The 17,828-nt window shown below is 40.6% G+C and overlaps 2 protein-coding genes across 2 annotated transcripts in view; both read right to left on the bottom strand.

Moving 5' to 3' along the window:
* aclya (ATP citrate lyase a) overlaps positions 1 to 7,857 on the bottom strand; it is a 31,767-nt gene extending 23,910 nt beyond the window's left edge. Inside the window, exons 1-2 of the mRNA XM_079564376.1 lie at positions 7,707 to 7,857; positions 2,325 to 2,490 (exon numbers count right to left, since the gene is read on the bottom strand). Of these exons, the coding sequence (XP_079420502.1) occupies positions 2,325 to 2,483 (159 nt within the window). The 5' untranslated portion in view covers positions 2,484 to 2,490; positions 7,707 to 7,857. The remainder of the gene's footprint in view (positions 1 to 2,324; positions 2,491 to 7,706) is intronic.
* A 1,493-nt stretch (positions 7,858 to 9,350) lies between these two features.
* Positions 9,351 to 16,059, bottom strand: cnp (2'',3''-cyclic nucleotide 3'' phosphodiesterase). The gene is made up of 4 exons (XM_079564443.1): positions 15,940 to 16,059; positions 11,933 to 13,225; positions 11,619 to 11,746; positions 9,351 to 10,552 (listed from the first exon to the last, which is right to left on the bottom strand). Exons 2-4 carry the CDS (start codon positions 13,185 to 13,187, stop codon positions 10,100 to 10,102), a joined length of 1,836 nt encoding a protein of 611 aa, XP_079420569.1. The 5' UTR covers positions 13,188 to 13,225; positions 15,940 to 16,059; the 3' UTR covers positions 9,351 to 10,099.
* Between the last annotated feature and the right edge of the window lie 1,769 nt (positions 16,060 to 17,828).

Raw genomic sequence — 17,828 nt, 5'->3', positions numbered from 1 at the left:
GCTTTTTAATATTTCTACTTTTGGAGTGCCTCAGGTTGTTTGATTTTTTGCTGAATATTTTTTATATTTGCATTAGAAACATTATCCAATATGGCGGAGGGTGCCGTTTTTATCAAATGACTCATACAAATGATCGTGGATACGCCTTACATTGAAACATTTCAGGTTATATGTTGCTACGTCAAAATATCAAATAAACTGAAAACTCAAAATAGAAAACAAGCTTGTAATGATCAGATAGACATTGACAATGCCATTTTTAAAGCAACAAGTAAAACATCATCAACATTAAGGAAAGGAGCTGGGGATTCCCCGTTCCCGGCAAAGTAATGAGTTGGTTGCCTCACAGATGACAAAACATGTATAATAGGGCCCCCTTAAGGGATTCAGGATCTCAGTAGGACTTTTTTGGTGCAGTGTCTAAATACCACATAAATTGTCCTCGGTGTTACCACTGCTCATGATTTAGACAGGATCCTCTCGTCGTTTCTCCATGACGCAGACCCAGTATTGGATCTCTGTCGTGTAGCTCCGATAAAGGGAATGGCTTATGACAGAGGAGCCATTAGTATCTGGGCGCTCGCCAGTCCACGGAGGAAAGACAGGACCCAGGGTGAAAGTTAATGCAATTTTCTAATCAATTCTACTGCAGCGCATCTCTGGCTCTATCTGCCCTCCGCATCCTGCGCCCACCTCACAGATTAAAAGATTTGGTGAGCGGGATGCAAGGAGACCAACCCTGCGGAGAATATAACCCAATTAGCCGGACATTAGCTAGAACGGCGGAGTAGGGGTATTGGTATGCTCCTTCTGGTGTTTGTGGTTTAGATCTCTGTTTCCATACTTTTCTTACTTTCAAGGTACATCTACAAACTGACTTGATGGCTAAGTGGCTGTGCAGTCAGCTATAACGGCAAACAGGCGCCAAGAGACCACTCTGCTGTCGGTCTAAGTAATTGTCTCCATAAAGAGGAGATTGTTCACGCAAACCGAGACACTGCTAAAGTCACTAATGGGGCTCAAGCAGCACAGCGGAAAGGCAAGAGGGACTTTCTATTTATTTAACAGTCCTTCAGTTAGCAAACATAGTCCACCAATATTACGTGCTACTGACTATGCAACGCAATTTACTGACAAGAAATACAAAAAAATGTCACTTCCTTGGAACCCCCCGCTCATACAGCTTTGTGCACTGTGATTTTTTACAACTTAAAATGCTGAAATAATATTTTTTTATGAACTGACCCGCAGACCAGAAGCTCGAGGCCCCAATTTTGGAATGAGCTTCCTTTGAGCATTTGATCTGTCTCTTAAAAATGCTCCTTTATACATTGGCTTTCAACACAAGCGGAGCTGAATACTGCACATTATTGCTCTAATTTTTAGCTTCTTATTATAATTTGTACCATTGTACATTGCCTTTTTTTTTTCTTGTCTGAAACTTGTACAGCACTTTGGGCAATGTGGATTGTATTTGAAATCTGCTATATAAATAAACCTTGACCTAGACCTTGACCTGCAACCCCTGGATTAGTACACAGGTCTGGGACGATACACTTTTGTCACGATCCAATACATATCATGATACTGAGTGCCTGATACATACTGCAAAAAAATACATTCCAAAGCCCATTACACTTTAATAAGAAAGTGCAAGATGAGTTTCTAAAATGTATACCGGGTATGTTAAATATAAATCAGTATGATATGATAAAAAAAAAACTGTCTGAATAGTGCAAATGACAGAGAAGCATTTTAAAAGTCCAAGTCAAAAACATTTGTATATTGTTTTTCTCTGAGTTGAGTATCAAAAGTACTGTGATCGGAAACTATGTATCACAAGGAAGTATTGCGATATATTGCAAAACTATATTTTGTCCCAGCCCTAATGGCTTCATACACTTTTTTTTTATGTATATGTATATTATCGACCTAACTATTTTATGTCATTTTTTCCCATTTTGAACCATATGTAGTAAAACCACTCCTCTCCTGACTTTGTGTGCGCTTTCCGACGTCCAGGAACTTTTCGTTGTGGTAGAGATTTTCAAAGTGGACAAATGGGACACAGGGTTAAGGACTTATTGAGAAGCTTCTTTAAGCTCACTGACGACTTTGAAAACCTCTATTATTCCCCTTAAGGACTAAGAGCAAACCAAGTTTTAACACAATGGAGATATTATAGAATGACACATCATCCATTCCGTTCGATGTGACACTCACGTTCATAGCGCCCAGTCTTAATTGCCTTATGCCCCACCCACAACTCTGCCTCATGATGAATGGATCAGCTTTCCTCCTTTCTGCTCTTCCTGCCCCCTCACCTCTGTCAGCAGCCATGGATGCTCCTGAGCCAGTTGATCCAAGTCGGTCTCAGGCGTGACCTGGGCGAAACGAAACCTGTTCTGGACCGCGGCGGAGGTGCAGATGTACTTGTAGAGAAAGTCCTTTCCCGTCTGCTCTGAGATGGCTTTGGCCGACATGACTGACCTGAGAGGAGAGATTAGACACAGGCATACGATAAGATGTATAAGATATACAACTGGATTGAGAGGCAAGAAAGAGAGTACACACCCAACACTGTGCAATAGCTAAAATAAGTGCAAGGCATTAATAACATTAGACTTCACAGAAACCAGAATCTTTCACCCTCTAATGAACATAAAGAGAATTTGTGAATTTGTATGAGAATTTAAGATAGAATAGAATAACTTTATTTTCTCTGAATGTCAGACATTTGTGTTGGGCTTTCTCATAGTGTACAAGCATTAATCATAGCAATACTTTTATTAGTTAAATTTTTATTTCAATGCCTAAAAGGGTCTTAATTTAGGAAAACATCAAAGTGCATGAGAGTATTGAGGATAGAATAGTATGTCTACAATGCCTTCAGCAATAAATATTGTACATTGAGTTTTGGATAGACCACAACCAAAGCTTCAATATTGCACTATCCAAAGAAAAGGCAATAACTTGACTCTCTTCCATATGATGGTCTGTCAAAAATAAACAGCCAAAAAAAGTTTTCTCAGGTACGAGGTTTACACCTGGATTATCTTACAGTTTCGCTCCTAACATACTGTACAATGAAAATAATCCATTTACTTGACCTACTTAACTTGAGTCCATCGTCTATTACCAGTCCAATTATTTTAATAGGTGCTGTTGATAAAGATGTGATAATTGTGTCATAGTTTCTGGCCTAATGACAGTGGCAATAAAGCAACAGTCTGAATGTGCAGGAAGTGAAGCAGACAATAAAAGTTCCTGGCATCTATAAAGTTTATTGCGATAAAGTACATGGAGGCGTGGCATTTGCAGTTACTTTTTTTTACAAATAAAGAGATGTTTCTTTAAAGGAACAGGCCACAGTTTTTGCATACTGACACATGTTCTTACCTGAGCTTAGACGAGTTGATGCGTAACTGTCTGGTCTTTTTGCGTGCGCTCAGTCAAGCAAAAAGACCAAAGATGTTGCTAGCATTTAGCCTCACCTCCTCTCCTCTCCTGGACTATTCCTTTAAATACCCAAATTATTGAAGAAAAAATCATGTAAAGATATTCTCGTATCTTATCACTGCCCCCAGTCACAACATTAACAATAACTTAACGTCAAAAAGGTCAATAACTTGGCTTTATTGTCGATTCTATTCTAGAATTCTTGCCCCTAGAGGCCATGAGCGCAACTGCAGGTGTTGTAGTTGCAAGTTGCAATTTTTTAACTTGTTAATTGTCCGTGAGAGTAAATACTACACTGACAGAAAAGGTGAAGGAAGAGAGGAATATTGTACATCCAATTACACAATAGAGACAACTTCTTTCACTCAAACTTGGCTGTAAATACTGTTTAAGTGGCGCTAGCCCACAGTTAGCTTTGCCCGTTAGCCTGTTAGCTTCTTCTTCTTGATTCCATTAATGTGTATTGGGGCTGCGGGTCGGAGCAGGGAAAGTTGCAAGGGTTGTTATCTGGCCAGAGACACCAGGGGGAGATGAAAAACCCCCCAATCCTCCCATTAACACTTGTATTAGCCGCAGAGGGACTACGAAAAGGATTTATTAAGGTAAACAAGTTACTTAGTATTGCTTTAAATAGAGAGGAGTGAAACTGTGTACTCAAAACCTCAGTGCAAACAACATAATGTATAAAGACAACAAATATAAAAGTACTCAAACCTCTGTCTGATTACAAAAATATTTTTGGTTAAGTTTCTAGCCCAGCTTTCTCTTGGCACGTTAGTTTTTGAGTCAGTCTTTGGTCACAGTCATGATAAAGTCATAGTTATTAAAACCATTCATATAATGAAACAGTGACTCCACCTCCACCAAAACATGAGCTTATGACTCAACCAATCTGAAACACTAACCATGTTTAGAACAACACATTTGTTACTATGTGGTGTTAGGGACATCCCGACAATTTATTTTCTGCTTGTTCATTAGTCATACAGCCCCATTAAATTACACGAGCAGCCAGGAACATCAAGCAAACAATGAATTAAGAGACAATCAATTTACTTAATGTAGCTATATAGCCAGTTCGGTACCATATCTTTCATCATAATCCCTGCTGCTGCTGTTGCAACCTTGGGGTGGGCGATAAAGACAAGCCTCCAATACCTGAATGTTTTTTGGATCTTGCGAACAAATATAATCACGATATATTTGTGAGAAATGTGAAAAAGAAGTGCATGCAACTTCTTGATTGGGAAATATGTTGCTTAAAATGAACAAAGCAACAGCAGAAATGCCACTTCCTACATCATAACCTTACCCTGCCTTACCCAACCTTCATCAGTGTTAGTTTGTGGCAACAGAGCATATGCAAGACCGTGATTTTGCATATCCTCCAAACGATGATTAATCTCAGAGCAGTAGTACATTGCCCGTCTCTGCTGTGATCATTAACTATTATAACCACAGAGTAAAGTGGACCATTATTTAGTGACGAGTTATTACCATAATCAAAGTAAGTCCAGTTGAAGGATTTAGAAGATTGGCCTTTCACGATAATGACTAGATCGACTTATCGTTCAATAAATTAAAGATAAACAATCTCATTTGGGTTTGGTGAATTTTCAGTCCTCAATACGATCGTTTATCTTAATATTTTCCTGCCTAAATACATCGACCTTCAAATTCCGTTATCGTGACAAGCCTAACTGGACCACTATCATCTATCTTCCAAAACACCAACAATAAATCTCTCCTTCAGTCCAATCTTTTGTGTTTCATTAAGCTAAAAGCCCGATACTGATTCTAAAAATAGCCTTTGGTCCTTGCTCCAAACTGACCCAAGCCATTTCTTAGTTCAATTAATTGGACTGTCTTGGAACCTCCTTGATATTGATCCCTACGTCCCTGAGTCACATCCAATACTCCACTTGAAATGATATTAGAGAACACACTTTTTCATGGCTTTTCACGACTACACTGTCTATGATTTGTCATCCTGTTTCTCTGTGTCAAAAACTTGTAATAGGTATTAAATGTCATCCCGGCACAAATTACACAACATTTGGAAACGGGATATGATGGATGGCTTCAGGCAAACAGCATCTGCAACCCGTGGTTTAAAGCCCTGCTCCTGGAGCTCTTTGCATCTTAACGGTGATCTGACAAGTCCTAGGGTTATCCTGGTTTGGACTTGCTTTAGTCCTTTCGCAATCTGGAGTAAGACACTCATTAAAATTGGTTGAGGCGGTTTACAGATGAGTATTTGGGGAGGAATTGTCTCTTGATGTCCAAAAGGCTGATGTTGAATGAATTTACTATATTTCTGATGAAACAAATTGGCTGGAAATTTAGACAAGCATTGGGAGTTGGATCATCATCTTTACATACTGTATATTCCTTTTTGCACCATATGACTAAAGTATATTTTTTCTAACTTGAACATTCTGTGCCATTGCCAGAAATAAATGAATACATGAAATGAACCCATCACCATTAGTTTAAAAATGCTAAAGTTAAGCATTTTCCTCCTAATGTATAGAATGAGCCCAGACCTGTTCACCACAACTGCCTCTAAAATCCTGCACTGTCACTCAAAAAGTTGTTACTTTGGGTCCGAAGTGCCGTCATGCATGAGCTTAATATAGAAGGTGCAGTTACATGTATGACCTGAGGTGGCAGTAGTGAGTATAAAATGGCCGACTTGCATCTAGCCCCTTTAAAGCAGTGTTTTTCAACCACTGTGCCGTGGCACACTAGTGTGCCGTGAGATGTTGTCTGGTGTGCCTTGGAAAATTATCCAATTTCACCTTGTTGTTTTTTTTTTTAAACAAATTCATTATTATCCGCAAATAATGTGCCGTTCGAGTGTCTGTGCTGTCTAGAGTAGAGTAACCATGTATTAAATAGTCCTTATTAGGTCGCTAATTTCTTTGAGACAAGAGAATTAGTGATGCATGGATGCGGCAGGTGGCGGTGACTGTGGCACTGTGGCTCATGAGACTATACAGTGATCCTATTCAAGACACGTTGATGTGAACGACTAGGCTACACGGTTACATTTTTTAAATATTTACTGCTGGTGGTGTGCCTCGTGATTTTTCAATGAAAAAAATGTGCCTTGGCTCAAAAAAGGTTGAAAAATAGTTTAAAAGGAACCGTTTTTACATACTGACACATGTTCGTACCTGAGCTTAGACGAGTTGATGCGTACCTGTCTGGGCTCTGTGCGTGCCCTCAGTCACGCAAAACGACCAAAGATGTTGTTAGCATTTGGCCTCTCCCAGTATATTCCTATGGCTCCAAACGGGGGTGATGTTGGAAGGTACCACACTCTTCCAGGGGGCACGCACAAAGACCAGAGAGGTACGTATCAACTTGTCTAAGCTCAGGTAAGAACATATCTCAGTATGGAAGAACTGCGTGCCCTCAGTCACGCAAAAAGACCAAAAAAGTTGTTAGCATTTGGCCTCTTCCAGTATATTCCTACAGCTCCAAACGGTGGTGAAGGTTCAGTTCAGCTTTACCGAAAATCTACAAAACTCATCTAAACAGATAAAGTTCCTTGCTTAATTTTCCATTGCTTTTTTTATTGTGTTTTCGGCACATTTTTTGCCACATTTTCATCGCTTTTAGTCACATTTCTGTTGGTCTTTAGAGGCTTTTTCTGCTGCGTTTTCTCATTTGTGTTGCAATTTTGACACTTTTTTCCAAGAAGCTTTGTAGATTTGGGTAAAGCCAAACTGGAGAAAATGTGCTCGGTTCAGGCGGGGATTAAGAGGTTCAGAAATACGCACTCATTGAAAAAAATATTGGTATAAAAAAACATAGAGAAGCAAGGATTGTGCCTGGCTAAAACGGACGAATAATCCAAACAAAACTAGGACTAAACCAGGAACAGGTAAACAATCACGTGCAGTTCAGGTTGACCTAATAGCCTATTTTCTTTTTGTGCCTCAAAGGAAAGTGTTACTCATGTATCCTGGAGAGAAGAAGGATATTGTCAGCATCTGCATACCTAGTACTCGTATCCATTCATTCATCAGCACTAACCAGTCAGACAAGAAACCGTCTCGCGCGATCAACAAAATAGTTTAAAAAAAATAAAATATATACTTTTTTATTTTATTTTATTTTTTTAGATCTAGCACGTGAAGAAATGACAGTAAACTAAACAATCATGTGCTATATTTTCAAACTTAGTTACAAAGTTGCTCAGCTCAGGCCACCACATGAACAATCACGCTCTTCTTTACCTCGAGGTTCACGCTGGTGTTTCCGGGCAGCTCTGGAAGTGTGTGGCCGGAGGACAGAGTGGGTTTTTCGGCTGGGCTTCTCTTCTCGTGCCGCTGGAAGGAGCAGAGGTGCGAGGAGTGTCCGGGAGTTTTGTGTCGGCGGTGGATGTGGCGAGAGGCTGGGCTGATGTCGGAGCGCGTGCGATTGGTTAAGAAATACCCTCTGTCCGCGCACAGCCAATGGCAAAAAAACTACCCAGACGCGGACCACGGAGGTATCAAAGGTTTGTAGGTTTATGGGTCATATTCAGGAGAGAGTTCATCGGCTTTACGATCTATATTTAGCGCAGGTTGTTTTTTAATTAACTTTTCTAATATATGTAAATAAATGTACAACAACTGACAGTGACAATGGGTTTAAGAGTTAAGTAAATGGCGACCCCTGCTGGACAATTGTAAAATGATTTGTTTAAAAGTTGAATAGAAAATGCCAATATACAACAAATAACTTGCCTTAAAATGTATTTTGTAATGTATTCCGTTACTTTGTCCAATCAGAGTACTGTATTCTGAATACTTTTAGAATACTTTCACACTGATTGCCATATATTTATGTATACATGTGGCATATAATTACAACAATGAAGACTATGATCGTTGGAACACCTGTTATAAACTCACTTACCATTAATGAGGAACTGTTTAACTCTCTTGGGAAATGCACAGGAGCAGATACATCACATGTGCAGTGTTTGTATGAAATCTTTGTTTTTATTTTAGAAGGGAAAATAGGTCGCTTTTAAGTCCAGACTGAGAGCACTTGAGTCGACCTTTTTTCATTGTAACTGTTTCATAACGTGTATGCGTTTCTAATTCTGTATCGTTTGCTGCCTCTTGGCCAGGACTCCCTTGAAAAAGTGGTTAGAGGTTGTAGATCTCACTGGGACTTTCCTGGTTAAATAAATAAAAAATGTTGTGCAGTATGGAGCTAAAATGTAATGACTGAGTACGTATTCCCTTGATATTTGGAAAGTAACTGTATTCTAAATACTCTCAAATGAAAAAGTAACCAGACCAGAGAACAGTTGCTTATAAAAAAAACAGGTCAAATTTTACCGAGTATAGTTTCCCTTGATTTGAGCGGGTAAAGAAAATGATCTGCCAATGGAAGTATTTTTGTACATACAAGAAAAGATCTTAAAAGAAAAAAAAAAAATACCTGAAAGATATGCTTTTTGTAAGTGCATGTAAAACTACTCAAATTAGGATAAAATATTAATTCAAGTCATTTAAATTAATCTAGAGATCTTTTTGCAGTGCGGAGTGACTACATATATTACAGTCAAAGCTGCAGCGGAATTACTTTTGTGCCATAATCTTGCATTTTTCATAAATGTCTGCTGTAAAAAAAGAAATTGATTTAATGCTTTTTAATTTAAGGCCTTACTTTAAATAAGTTTTACCAATCTCTTAACCTCCAAATAACCCAAGCACATTTTGTCCAGTTTGGCTTTACCCAAATCTAAAAGCTTATAAAAGAGTTTGTAGTGTCGACAACCAGGAAGTCAACGGGGCCTTTTGATCAATTGCAGCTGAAGCAATAAACAGTCAGTGGAGCAAAGCGATTTCTTTTATTATTATTATTATTTTTTTTAAGTGTACAAAACAAGTGCAAAGAGTGGTTGATAAGAGCTACACAGAGAAGACTTCCTCGTTTCAAATAGTGACGAGTTACAATTAGAGTAATGGCATTCAGAAAGTATAAAAACCCTACTCTACGCACGGTGCAGTTTTCTGAAGCAGTACAAAAACATTGCAAAACACTGAATGTATCGAAATCACAGCATTTCATAAGTGCCCGTTGTTGCAGCTAAAGACATCAACAATCTCCCTTTTTAAACTAGGCACAGTGCAAAGACTTTACAAAATAGGTCCTAAATTACATCGCAGGTTTTTTTCTCTTTTTTCCTTCCGTTTTATACATTTAACGTGTAACTTTGGCCCAACATGCTACTATTAAATTACTTCCTAAGCTGCCACAAAAACACATTCTGAACTTTTTTTTTGACCACTAGCGTACATTAGACAAAACGTATAATGCACAGAGCTACGTTTAAGCAGAAGTACAAGTTGAAATGGTGATGCATACCATCAATGCTACAAGCTAACAGAGTTATATTGTAAAGTGGAGGGGTCTGGGGTTGTCTATAGTTGGGATGCATGAAGAGTTGAAGTATAGTACCAGATACAACAACAAAAATAAAGCAGCTCACAACACTTGCTAGGATACTGGTGGAAATGTTAACAGCCTGTAAATGATTGAAAAGGCATCTTAGGTTGTGGTGCAAATCAAACACAAAGGCACGTTTTTCATGGTTTGGCTTCCACAGACTCAACCTACGCTGTTCCCTGCTTTAAAGGATAGTGCATTTTGGTTTCTTCTTCTCCTTTTTGGCTGGGCCGGGTGCCTTCGGTTTGTAGTAGCTGGAGAAGCAGGCCGTGGCGCTCATTGGCTCTTTGAGGGCGAGATACCACCTTCCCTCGCCGTAGTAGGTGAGCGTGCCCGGGTCGATCTCCTCTACCTCCCCCTGCTGGCCATCTTTCTGCAGCAGCAGGATCTGCAGTAGGTCGTAGCCCGTTTGGACAGCTTGGACCCCGTCGGCGCAGCCCAGAGTGACGTGAGCGCGGCTGCCCGGGGGGAGAGCGCCGGCGCCCGGGACCACTGGCTCCGCCTCCTTCTCTGCATCTTCTGGAAAGAGCTGCAGCTGGGCCTCGGTCAGGGAGACCCGAGCGCCGACGGTGCGAGGGGTGATGAAGAGAGCGCTCAGGGACAGGTCAGAGACAGAGCTGTACCACTCCTGCACAACCTGGAGGCAGAGAAGAGGGTAAGAACGACTGGCTCTAATGACGCACTACACTGCGAAAAGAAAGCAATCTTAGACAAAAATTACTTAGTGGTGCTTGAATTATTGGAATCTGTGCTGATTTTGAGTAAGTTTGGACCAACGGGACAAGAATGATTTTTTGCTTTTGAGTGTTTTGTCTCATTTCAAGCATTCGAGTCATTTTTAAGCAACATGCTGCTTGTTTCATCATTCAAGGACTTTTCAAGCTGTTTTGCCAAGATTAAGATGGCATTTTTTCCAGTGTACACATTCCCTTCTGTCATCAAGCTGTGAAAGTCAGATTATACAGGTAGCGCCAAGAAAATTTTAACGCTTTTTAAATGCAAAATTAAAAGCCATGTTTTTTGGCCACAGCTGCTGCCCCAAATCCTTTCTTCCTCTCACATCTCCTGTGCACATGAATTGCTGTATTTGCACATTATGCCATGTGCAGCTTTAAGACTGCAAACTGAATCAGGTTGGACCACAAAAATACACGTCACCAATTTAGATCATCATTTTTCATATTCACGTTCAGTAACAAGTACCTTATGCACTCACTGGTTTATTTTTTTTTCCTAAAATGTCTACATTTCCAATACAGGTCTAATGGGGCAAAAAAAAGATTTATTGCCCATTCTTTAACATTAAATTGTCAGATTTCTTTTGGCATAGGTGTTAAGGCCGATGCCTTCCTTCCCTTCTTTCTGGGCGTATGAAAGAAAACAGCTTATGCCCGGGATTCAAGAGATTAAAAGGTGTGTTGTATTGATTCTGCAGAAATAAAAACTGCTCGACAGGTTTGATCCACCTGCCGTGAGCAGCACTGCATAGGCGTTCAGATTTCCTGACACGACTCCCTCAAGGATTTGGTTACAGTTGACATGTCACTGATTACACTGAATATTCTAATTAATCTATATTCGAAAATTACATACAGCATGTGCTTGTACTTAAGTGATCTATAGCAACATTCCCCAACCATTAACATTACAGTTGAATTTACGGTAAACTAAATATTCAACATCCCTAGTTATTGACAACTTACTTTTTTCTCTGTGTACTCTTTGGCGCCCTCTGCTTTGCCGTAGTTGGTGAACTTTGTGGTGCAGTGGAGGATTCCTTTGGCTTTGAAGAATTGTTCCAAGTCCACCTCTTCCCCCTCCTTTCCACTGACTACACATAAGATACATCACTTTTAGTTAAATGTTCTTTAATACTTAAATAGGCTTTGTAAAATAAAAAAAATAAAAAATAAAAAGATAGATGGGACATAGAACTCGAATGGTCAAAGAGATATTGCGACTAAATGCAATAAAGAGTGTTTCAAAATTGTAAAAACTAACATGTTTGAAAACTTACAGTCACTTAGGTGTTTCTTGAAGCTCTCCAAAGTAGTCAGCGTTTTCAGAAAGTTCATGGACATCTCCCCCACTTTTTCCTGGACCGTGCGGAACAGAAACCACCCAAAGTACAGAGGAATGGACATTTCTTCATGTGGCTTTTTCATGGCCTCCAGTTTGGCCTGGTCCAGCCCTCTTTTGGTCTTTTTGGTCAGCTGTGCCGCGTCCCTGCTCCACTCCGTACGAGGCTCCAGGAAGACGGCCACGAGCTGGTGCTGCTTGGCGATTCCCCCCAGATGAGCCAATCGATCCTGGGTGTGATTCGTGTCGTCCACCACAACCAGCACCGGAGACGTACTGGCGCCGCATTTAGCTACGATCGCCTCATCGAACGCTTTGTACCCATCGGGCCCTTCCGGCTTCACCCCGTGGTCATCCGCACTTAAAATAGCACCGTGATCTTTGTAAGCGTCGGCGATGGCACGGGCGAGGAATGATTTGCCGCTCCCAGGGAGACCTCTTAGCACAACCAGGGTGCGAGTGGTTTTCAACACATCTTTGGTTTTGTCCTGATCCAAAATGGCGAACGCTAAGGAGCCAGCTGCAGGAGTTGGATCATCTTCTTGCTCTTTCACCTCTGTTTTGACGTCTTCTGCCGCTGTGGCTGCGGTTACCTCAGCTTCAGCAGCAGCCGGTTTCTCTTTGACTTCATCCGTGGGTTTTTCATCCTCTTTCTTCTCACCTCCAGCTGCCAAAGCCTCCTCCACCTTGCTCTCTTCCTTCTTTTCTGGCTCGCCTGCTTTCTCGGCATCTCCTGCTGCATCATTTGCACTGGGCACCTCAACATTTTCAACCACTTTTTCTTCCTTAGGTGGTGGCGGCGTCTCAACTGGCTCTTGCACTGCGGCTGGTTCAGGAACATTTTCAATCACCGGCGTCTCTTCTGGCTTGTGTTGTTCAGGCTGGTCTGCCTCTTTGCCCGCATAAGCAACTAAGTCTTCCTTATCAGACGGACTGGCAGCAGGCACTTCTTCCGGCTCATCTACTTTGGGCACATCTTCCTCCGTTTTGGGATCTTCCCGAGTCTCGGCTTGCTCCGCACCAACCCCGTTTTCAACCTCCGAGAGGCCATTGACTTGTTCTCCGTTAGTAGTGGCTGGTTCTTCGACATCAGCAGGGGATTCCATTTTCGACACAACCTCCTTTTCGATCGCGGTTTCTTGCTGTGGGGGGTCAGATCCTTCAATGATCTCGCCGCTCTGTTCTACATCCATGTTGCCTTTAGCGCACTATTTGAAACACCAACATCAACCTAAAAAACAAACAAAGTAGACTAAGAAGGACATACAGGACATGCAAACTCCACACAAAAAGGCCCCATTATGATAGGGGTATAGTTTTAGATTTTTATAGGGAAATGCATAAATTTAATAAGGGACTCTATGGAGTTTAAATATGTTAAACCTCCCCCTATATGTTCCAGCCATGTCCTAATGTGTAGAATGAGCCCAGACCTGTTCAACACAACTGCCTCTAAAATCCTGCACCGTCACTCAAAAAGGTGTTCATCTTGGTGCGAAGTGCACAAGCTTAAAGGAACAGGCCTTAGACGAGTTGATTTGTACTTGTCTGGTCTGTGTGCGTGCCTGTGGAAGAGCGTGGTCGCTTCCAACTTCACCCCTGTTTGGAGCTATAGGAATATGCTGGGAGAGGCCAAATGCTAACATCATCTTTGGTCTTTGTGCGTGACTGAGGGCACACACAAAGACCAGACAGGTACGTATCAACTCGTCTAAGCTCATGTAAGAACATATCTCAGTATGTAAAAACGTAGGGCTGTGCAATTAATCGAAATTCGATTACGATTTCGGTTACACGAGACGATCACAAAAATAGCATAATCGAGAACAAGCCTCGACATCCTTTGCCCAGACACTGGTTTTGTTTAGTAGAAAAGTCTATAACTCTTCTTCAGGAGCAGATCTCAACGGAGCTCAAACAATCTCTTGTTATTTCATGCTGCTGAGATGATTGTTTGTTCCCTTCGTATTTCACGAGCTAAAGGCTCATGCTTTGGTTTGACATAAAAACATTAGCGCTGTGTGATGATGTCATCAGGCCGCATAGCTCTGTTGGACAAGTGTGAGGGCTGACCAGCAGGGGGCAGGTATCCCTATAGGATTAGTTTAGAAACGTGAGCATATTAAAAAAATGTTTTTATTGTCCAAAGAAAATGTAGTCCGCAGTTGTTTTTTAAAATAATAATAAAAATGAATAAATAAAATAAAGATTTTTTAAAGGCAACAAATAATTGTAATAATTTGAATAATCGTGATTTCAATTATTACTAAAACAATCGTGATTATTATTTTTTACATAATCGAGCAGCGCAGCCCTATAAAAACGGTGGCCTGTTCCTTTAATATAGGGACTGTAGTTATGTGTAAGACCTGAGGTGGCAGTAGTGAGCATAAAATGACCAACTTGCATCTAGTCTCTCTAAGTTTCAACATTTTTGGAAGAGTGCCATCTTTTGAACGATTCTGAAAGTCCAACAAATCACCATTTATTTGGCTCATTTGGGGAAAACTGTCCAGCCAAGTTTTGACCTTGAAAACTGACAAATCACACTTTGGCTGCAAAGTAATGCACACGACATGCAACATTGTCCTCAGACGTGTGCACATATTGAACCTACGTCTGTCTAGAATTAAAACATTTTCAGATAAATTATTGTAAAAAAGAAAAGTATGCAGACTGCTCAGGCCAATATGGTCTCGTGTTGCTCCCATTACAGGAATAATATTTAAAAGTACTACTTTAACACATCTCAAATAGAGAGAGGAAGACCAGATTTAGATCTGAAGTTGCAAAATAATGGAAACATGTGATATGCTGATTGAATAATGCAGTAGAGTTTCCCCTATTGACCCCGAAAGATTTCAAAACACAAATTCTGTCTGCGTCTCCTCTTATAGGAGTTGGGTTAGTGGTAGATATTCTGGTTGTTGTGCAGTTCCAATTAAATGCAAAAATGTGGCCAATTGGTTTATTTTTCACCTTAAAAAATATTGAAAACATGATATATTTCCTCTATAAATGCAAGAATGATTGTGGCAATCTAGTTCTATTGTTTAGATACAAACATGTAAAAGAACATAATAAGCTTGACTTCCTAAAGTATCAGCTTTCATGAAAAAGGGGAAGTCAACATGTAAATGTGGTACTTAGTTATCAGATGCAAAGTGTCAGACTGCTCCTCTGTAATCATACACAGTTAATATTTGCATGTGGTCTTGTTGTAAATTATTGACAATGACCTTCAGATATTTGGGAATTCTAGATAGTCAATTTGGTCAAATGTGCCAAATGAGGGCAAAATATGGGCGAAAAAACGCCAAAGGGGACACTGGCATTGTGGGTAATCTGCAGACAAAGGGCAGCTAAAATGGGGCCATCAGGGGAAAGTAATTGATTCAAAGAAGGGACTGTACCCCCACCGTGTGGCAATATATTCAACCATCTACATCTGTCGCAATTACTTTGTACAAAACACGAAACCAAAAGTGTGTCATGGGACATAGAGGAAGCTATAAACAGCGACGTAACGAGTACACAGATTGAACAGATTACCTACAACTCAAAATACTCATTATTATATTTATTCTTACACGATTAATACCGTCCTATTTACTGCTGCGTTTAAACAAAAACGACGCAAAATAAAGTTACCCGTATTAATCCTTAGGCACCACGCTAACCTGAATACTTGATACATGAGAAAAAATATTTTAATCAGCCATAATTTGGAGAGTTTTTTGCCAAGGCTGCCAAGCGGGGAGTGGCACATCAAACAAAACACACCAGATTGCACTTAGCATCAGCGCACATGCCACGTTTTAAGCATCGCACTGGAGACTGCAGCGAGCAAAGCGCCTGCTAGCTTTGTGCTCGTGCGAAACAACAGGTTTAGAGATGGGTTTGGAACAGGCCATTGTTGCCTGATAAATTGTGCTAGAGGCTTACCAGTTGTGTAGCGGTGCTGCTGCTGCTGCTGACCACGCGTTTCGCCCTCTGTGCGTGCAATGACAAGGCAGATCCAGGGAGCACGCTACACGCTTCTCTCCTCAAGAAAAAAAGGGAAACCTAAAGGGAAGCGCGAAAGTAGGCGGGGCGCACGGACACGCCCAATCAGAGACAGGAGAGCGGCGACGTCCCGGTTTACGCTGGGGGTGCAAAGTTCACTGCAACCTGTAGGTGTAGGAAATTATTTGGTACCTGTGACAATATTGGGATGAAGCAAGGCAAGGCAAGTTCATTTGTAGAGCACAATCATGGATCTATTACAGCACAATTCATACACAAGGGAATAGGTGGCGTTCACGATTTAGAACGTGATGATGTCATAATGTCAGATGGAGGGCAGGGCCAATACAGCTCTATGGGAGAAATGCAGTTTTTGGAAGAAATCTCCAAAACAAAAATTGACAAATGTTTTTCCTCATCAATATTTGATCGTTCGTGAGTGCATTCACTCAGTGTCAGCACGGAGAAAATAATTGGACATTAGTTGATTAATTAAATGATTGATTAATTAAAATTAATTAAATGATTAATTTTGTGTTGATGTTTTTATTGATTCTATTTGTTTTCAACTGTGAAGCACTTTGAATTGCCTTGTGTATGAATTGTGCTCTACAAATAAACTTGCCTTGCCTTGCCTTGCCTAGTTCATATGTGCTGACAGAGGAGATAATGAACTTTGTGACAGCTTTTGTTTCATGTGGATTCCTCCAGTAATGACTGAGATATGAGCCAAAAAACAAAGACGTAAACTTGCATTTTGTCAGTTACCACAATTACCATAGTTACTGTCAGTTGCCCTCCACCTCAATGTCACGTGAACGCTACCTATTGGTGGCGAGAATATGATGATGTCATAGGACCCAGCGGGGGGCAGGAGACAGTTTTTCCTATTAACAGCATTACACTTTCACAAGTCGTAGCTAAAAAGAAAATATATGAATTTTTAAAAATGATCATTAATATCAGTCACTGGGTCCATGATCTCAGACCAAAAATTTCCTCAAAAACAAAATAATTTTTCCTCTATATAATAGTTATAGGCCTTTAGAATGCTGTGATGTCACCTGCAACCCAGCAATTTAAAGTGCTTCACAATTGAAAAGAAAATGACAAGAAAACAGATCAAATCAATAAAAACATCAACAAGAAATTGATCAATTACAGTAAAAGGCAAGAGTGCAGATAAAATACTTTCAGTCATATGCATGGGCAAAAAGAACTGTTTTCATCCTGGATTTGAACATTGTCAGAGTTGAGGCCTGTCTCACATCCTCGTGAAGACTGTTCCAGATTTGACACTGAAACGCAGCCTCACCGTGTTTATTATTGACTCTGGGAACCACCAGGAGACCCATCCCTGAAGTTCTCAGGGCCCGAGATGGTTCATACGGCTCTAACATGTCAGAGATGTACTTTGGCGCTAAACCATGAAAAGACTTGTAAACAAGCAGAGCTGTTTTAAAGTCTATTCTCTGAGTGACAGGAAGCCAGTGCAGAGACCGGAGCACTGGACTAATATGGTCGTATTTCCTGGTTCTTGTCAGGACTCGAGCAGCAGCGTTCCGGATGTACTGCAGCTCTTACAGTGAGCAGGTTGTTAAAGTCGTCTAACCTGCTGGAGACAAACGCATGGATAAGTCTCTCTAAGTCCGGTTTTGACACTATTCCTCTGATCTGTTTTTCAGATGGTAAAAAGCTGCTGATGTTATTGCTTTGATGTGGCTGTTTAAGTTCAGGTCTGAGTCCATGATTTCTCCTAGATTCCGAACCAGATTTTTTAGATTTAGAGAGAGAGACTCAAGGTGACTGATAACACTTTGTCTTTGTGT

Source organism: Gobius niger (genome assembly GCF_951799975.1).
Source record: "Gobius niger genome assembly, chromosome: 10".
NCBI lineage: Eukaryota > Metazoa > Chordata > Actinopteri > Gobiiformes > Gobiidae > Gobius > Gobius niger.
Note: the sequence above shows the minus strand (reverse complement) of the source record. Positions and strands in the feature narration are given on the sequence as shown.